The sequence below is a fragment of the Sinocyclocheilus grahami genome, unplaced genomic scaffold (assembly GCF_001515645.1).
Source record: "Sinocyclocheilus grahami isolate Dianchi unplaced genomic scaffold, SAMN03320097.WGS_v1.1 scaffold1612.1, whole genome shotgun sequence".
In the NCBI taxonomy this organism is placed as follows: Eukaryota; Metazoa; Chordata; class Actinopteri; order Cypriniformes; family Cyprinidae; genus Sinocyclocheilus; species Sinocyclocheilus grahami.
The window spans coordinates 103792-109814 of record NW_015506791.1 but is presented as its reverse complement, the minus strand read 5'-3'; the positions used below and the strand labels follow the sequence as shown (position 1 = coordinate 109814).

The 6023-nt window shown below is 38.9% G+C and overlaps 1 protein-coding gene across 1 annotated transcript in view; it reads right to left on the bottom strand.

Annotated features, from left to right (window-relative positions):
• LOC107571553 (uncharacterized) overlaps window positions 1-1257 on the bottom strand; it is a 6054-nt gene extending 4797 nt beyond the window's left edge. Inside the window, exon 1 of the mRNA XM_016257875.1 lies at window positions 1226-1257. Coding sequence (XP_016113361.1) covers window positions 1226-1253 — 28 coding nt within the window. The 5' untranslated portion in view covers window positions 1254-1257. The remainder of the gene's footprint in view (window positions 1-1225) is intronic.
• Window positions 1258-6023: the final 4766 nt, after the last annotated feature.

Below are 6023 nucleotides of genomic sequence, written 5' to 3'. Positions count from 1 at the left end.
ACACACACACACACACACACACACACACACACACACACACACACACACACACACACGTATACACACACACACACACACACACACACACACACAGATAAACACTGAAATCTACCAAAATCAACTCTAAAACATTTTTATCTGTAAAATAAGTATCAATTTTTTTAAATCCCAAAAATAACAATGTAAAAAAGACCATTTAAGCGTGAATTTAAATCCGAAAAATGGACTACAGACAAGTATTTTCATATATTTTCACAAAATGAATTCTACTATCGAAAAAAAAAACGGTTCACATGAGCTGATGCCACTGAAACATCTGAACTCCGCTCAGCAACCTCAGTTAAGATGATCGATCCTTTAGTCTGGTTTACACACGTTCACACATATTTATATTCCAATAAAAAATTCTGAGACAGAAAATGCTAGCCACAGCCAAATTCACGTATACTTATGCACTATTCTGCATTCTATTCTGTAGCTTAAATAGTGTTAGTAGTGTGTTTACACTGAAAAACACAAAAGGAAAAAGTGAACTTTAAACGACCCGATGATGCAACATCCACACAGTTGAACTGAATCAACATCGAACTGAACTGATTTGAATAATGACACTATCGTCTTTTTAAACTTACTTTACAGTTGAATTTGAATTTGTTGAAGTTGCTTTGACATAATCTGTATTGTATAAAGGTGAATGGACTTGGGACACAGCTACCAGATCATTAAAAACTAAAGTTGCTTTAGAAAAATGAAATGTTACAACACAAAGGATTTTTTGGTCTCTTTAATGACACTCTCATCTATATTAATTCATTATTTTGTCTACTAAATGTCCAACAGTCAGCGTACATGCATCACAGGAGAAGTCTGTCATTTTTGTAATTTTCTCCCCCTAAATGCTTTAAGAAAAGGTCATTATTAACATTTGCTGCAGCTCTACCATAAGCACTTAACCTTAAACCAAGGCACTACATGCATACTGTACATAACGTTTCACTTCTTTCAGTTTTTAATTTCTGCTCTAGCTTGTATCCTATGAAACCTCACAATGTATACTATGAACACGGTTCGCTCTGCATGTGATAAATTGCTAGTTGCTTTGAATAAAAGCATCTGCGAAATTAATGCATGTAAATGTAATCTTATATCTCAAATGGAAAGTCTGGGCCAAGGGTAAAATACAATTTAAACAATAAAAGGTATGTTTATGAACAAGTCGACTCACATGCAGCAGTCTGCAGCAGCAGCAGCATCAGTCCAAAGATGAGCATCGTTTCTCTAAAGTCCAGTTTCCAGAAGAGAGTCAGATCGAGTCTCACTGACAGACAGCAGCTCTACTGACACATCAGGAGATTACACGACTTTAACAGAGAAAGAGGAAAGAGGAAGTTTGCTCATAGGAGGGGAAGACAGGCTGTCGGTCAGCAGTTTACACTTACACACTTTCAGCGATAGAGATAACAAAAGAATAAACAAGGGACTCACAGAATTAGTTTAGTATCTAAAATATACGAATATACTTTTGTTTGTTTTTTATGTTGAGAAATCAAATTTGGACTTTGTTTTCCTTATCTGTTAAATCTTTTGGACATTTGCAGGTTTTAATTACAGAAAAGATCAACTATTTCCATCGCTGATAAGCAGAAGCATTACAAACAACAAAACAGATCATCAGTTAAAAACATGCATGCAGCGTTTAGTGTAAAACCTCAGAACCCAAACTACAAACTTCAACAGACCAAACTTATCACGTCAGGAGCAAAAATATGCATACGAATAAAATTGGCATCGCATTTTCTTCCCCAAACAATGTATTTCAGTTGCAGTGGAGTCATATCGAAAGTGTTCTAGATATAACACTAGGAACAAGTATATAAACATATCTTCTTGTGAGCATCATATTTCCGTGTCTGAAACTGAAGAGCGGTGGTTTTCGGACTGGAAGTGAGCAGCAGAACGTGTGAGAATGGTGGTGTGTTCATGCCATGAAAGAGAAGCCATTTACTCATTTAACAGCTTTATTGATTGGCATTAGTTGCATTTACATGGCATCTCTCACACCACAGATATGTGACCAAGTGTTTCCTGCACTGCAAAACAAACCTACGGTACAGTACAGCACGACCTGCATAGGCCAGTTTATGAACAAATGACTTGTGTGAGTGGGTTCTTCATTAGAAAATTCTCTATTGAATCAGTCTGGCGAATCCTTCAGTGAATCGAAATCAAAGTCACAGCAAATACTTGTTTTTATAAAAGCAGAAATAATAAGAGAATGCAATTCTAAATTAAGCCTCTGCTGCTACTGAATCAACATACAGTATGACTCACATTCCACATTAATATTCATCACTGAAAGTAACCATACACCCAGATAACAGGGAACGTTCTCGTAACATTGATGTGGCAAACAATCCTTCAGTAACATTAACAGAACATTGTTCAAAGTTATCTGGGCTTTAAAGAGATAATAAATAAATTAAAATAAAATAAATGCTATGAAAGTAATAAGGCTACCAGCAACTGTTTGGTTACCAAAATTGAGTTTAGCAGAAGAAATAAATTCATACACTAATTGAGGGTGAGTAAATGACAGAATTGTCATTTTTTTGGGGGGGTGAAATAGCCCTTTAATAATGTTCTCAAAATGTTATTTATCGGCCTACATCGCGTTCACGTAATGTATTTAAACATTAGGCTACTGCTTACTAGGTCTTGTTTCAGAATGTTTAAAGAAAATTTAAAATGCAAAAAAAAAAAAAAGAACGTTTGCAATAACCAAGAAACTTTTTTAGAACGTTTAAAAACTGGACATTTTGAAAGTTCAGAGAACATTTATGGTGTGTTCACACCGAGCGGCAACCTCCCGCGCTCTCTCGTGAAGCCAACACGGAAGTGACTTAAACTGTAAATCATCGACTGGCCTCTAGAGGCGGGCTGCAAAAGAGAGTCAATCCCATAGACTCCCCATGTTAAAATGCGTAACTTTATAGCAGAAAAAAACATGTTTACAGCCTGGTTCAAAAAGTGGTTTTGGTCTGTATAGCTAATTTTGCCCTTCATGACAACTGTGAAGCGGGTGAATTTTTGTATAACTCATCCGTTTAAATTATATTAAGCCTTAAACTTCTGCATAATTAAGGGCGTGGCCACTTGAAACTTTTTTAGAACGTTTAAAAACTGGACATTTTGAAAGTTCAGAGAACACTTATGGTGTGTTCACACCGAGCGGCAACCTCCCGCGCTCTCTCGTGAAGCCAACACGGAAGTGACTTAAACTGTAAATCATCGACTGGCCTCTAGAGGCGGGCTGCAAAAGAGAGTCAATCCCATAGACTCCCCATGTTAAAATGCGTAACTTTATAGCAGAAAAAAACATGTTTACAGCCTGGTTCAAAAAGTGGTTTTGGTCTGTATAGCTAATTTTGCCCTTCATGACAACTGTGAGGCGGGTGAATTTTTGTATAACTCATCCGTTTAAATTATATTAAGCCTTAAACTTCTGCATAATTAAGGGCGTGGCCACTTGAGTGACAGGTGGATTGCTGATGCTGTAACCACTGTCAAGCTAGGTGGGCGTGGTTTCAACAACCAGCTCCCGCCTCTTTGCCCATCTTCAATTATGACGCGCGGTGACGCACTGCCAAGATGGCGACGGCCGGCTCCGCCCACTTTTGAGCTTCAAAAACTATCTTCGGAACCCTACGGGTGACGTCACGGACACTACGTCCATGTTTTTATACAGTCTATGGTTCACACCAGATGCGAAGCGGAAATGCGCATTACGTCACTCGATCTAGATTACTCGCGGATGTTTTCCGTGTCACTCGCGCGAATAAAAACATAACTACAATCGCTGTTTTGTACCTGTTGTCAAAAAGTCCCAAATACAATGAAAGCCAAACGCCAACGTGTCTGTGTTCACAGCACCATCCAGAGGAGGATTAGTAAAGTTAGGATCCTGTATTAATGTGTGTGCTACATTTTACTACTGTATATATACACTGATACTACTATTATTTTTATTATTGATAGCAGCATCTCTGTAGCAATGCTAATAAAATACAAGTACCACTACAACTGATTTTAATTGTTTTCTATGCTCCAGACCTATATAATAACAGACGGCTGCAATAATGCTCTCTTCCATTGTCTGATTCAACTGGACGTGTCAAGAAGCTCTTCGCTGATTGGCTTGCGCGAGAACGCGCCATGCGAATTTTCCACTCCAGTCGAAATTTTTGAACTTGTGCGAAAGACGCGATTGAGGCGAATATCGTACGTTCGCGGCAAACGCGTCGCGCATTTCACGTAATTCGCGTCGCCCAGCGCGAATTCGCCTCTATTCGCGTCTTTACGTTGACTTTGTATGTAATCTACTTGCGCGAATAATTACATTCGCGTCTGGCGTGAACACACCATTAGAAATAATGTTTTCATAACTTAATGGACCCTTTTCACAAGACTGTGATGACGCGTTTAACGGTCACCAGCATCGTAAATCCTCGAACGTTTTTCATGTTTGTATTTTAAAAAAAATGTATGTACATTTATAACACTATTATTTGTATAATATCACCTTTGCAACAAATTACAAAAAAAAAAAAAACGGTTAACGCTAATGCGCGGGTGTTTCTAATGACGCTTCTGTGGGATTGACATCGTTCGTTATCAGTCGCTCTCTAATATTTTTTTCCTTTTATTGAAAGTCATGAAAACACTATCGTGGCGTTTTTCTTTTGCTATTTGAGCAAATGGGAATGCGAAAAAAGTATATTTGCGATAGTCTCCCATTCGCCGCTCTTCAAGTTAACCCAGCTATGACGACTTCCGCTGCTGAGAAACCCAGAAATGTGAAAACGGTCCACGGGAACATTGGCGAAACGTTATATTTCATTGCTTAAATTTCTATTGAATTTGCCCGTTTCTGTTGCACCGGCGTGAATTCGTTTCCAATGCCGTTTACACTCAGTTACAGATCAATAACTTGTTTTCAGTATTAATTTTTATTAGTATTTGATAAGTTTGGGACCGTGTTTATTAATGTTTTTAGATTATCTGTATGTGATCACTGAGCAGTAAACACAAATATTGATTGACGTCTGCGCCTTTCCTCGGGTGTGAACCTCATTCGCCGCTCTTCAAGTTAACCCAGCTATGACGACTTCCGCTGCTGAGAAACCCAGAAATGTGAAAACGGTCCACGGGAACATTGGCGAAACGTTATATTTCATTGCTTAAATTTCTATTGAATTTGCCCGTTTCTGTTGCACCGGCGTGAATTCGTTTCCAATGCCGTTTACACTCAGTTACAGATCAATAACTTGTTTTCAGTATTAATTTTTATTAGTATTTGATAAGTTTGGGACCGTGTTTATTAATGTTTTTAGATTATCTGTATGTGATCACTGAGCAGTAAACACAAATATTGATTGACGTCTGCACCTTTCCTCGGGTGTGAACCTTAGACTGTATAAAAACATGGACGCAGTGTCCGTGACGTCACCCGTAGGGTTCCGAAGATAGATTTTGAAGCTCAAAAGTGGGCGGAGCCGGCCGTCGCCATCTTGGCAGTGCGTCACCGCGCGTCATAATCGAAGATGGGCAAAGAGCTGGTTGCTGAAACCACACCCACCTAGCTCGACGCCGATGACAGCATCGGCAATCCACCTGTCACTCAAGTGGCCACGCCCTTAATTATGCAGAACTTTAAGGCTTAATATAATTTAAACGGATGAGTTATAAAAAAATTCACCCGCTTCACAGTTGTCATGAAGGGCAAAATTAGCTATACAGACCAAAATATTTTTTTGAACCAGGCTGTAAACATGTTTTTTTCTGCTGTAAAGTTAGGCATTTTAACATGGGGGGTCTATGGGATTGACTCTCTTTTGCAGCCCGCCTCTAGCGGCCAGTCGATGAATTACAGTTTAAGTCACTTCCGTGTTGGCTTCACGAGAGAGAGCGGGAGGTTGCCGCTCGGTGTGAAGAGAGACTTTTATTTTGAAATCCCCATCAGCTTC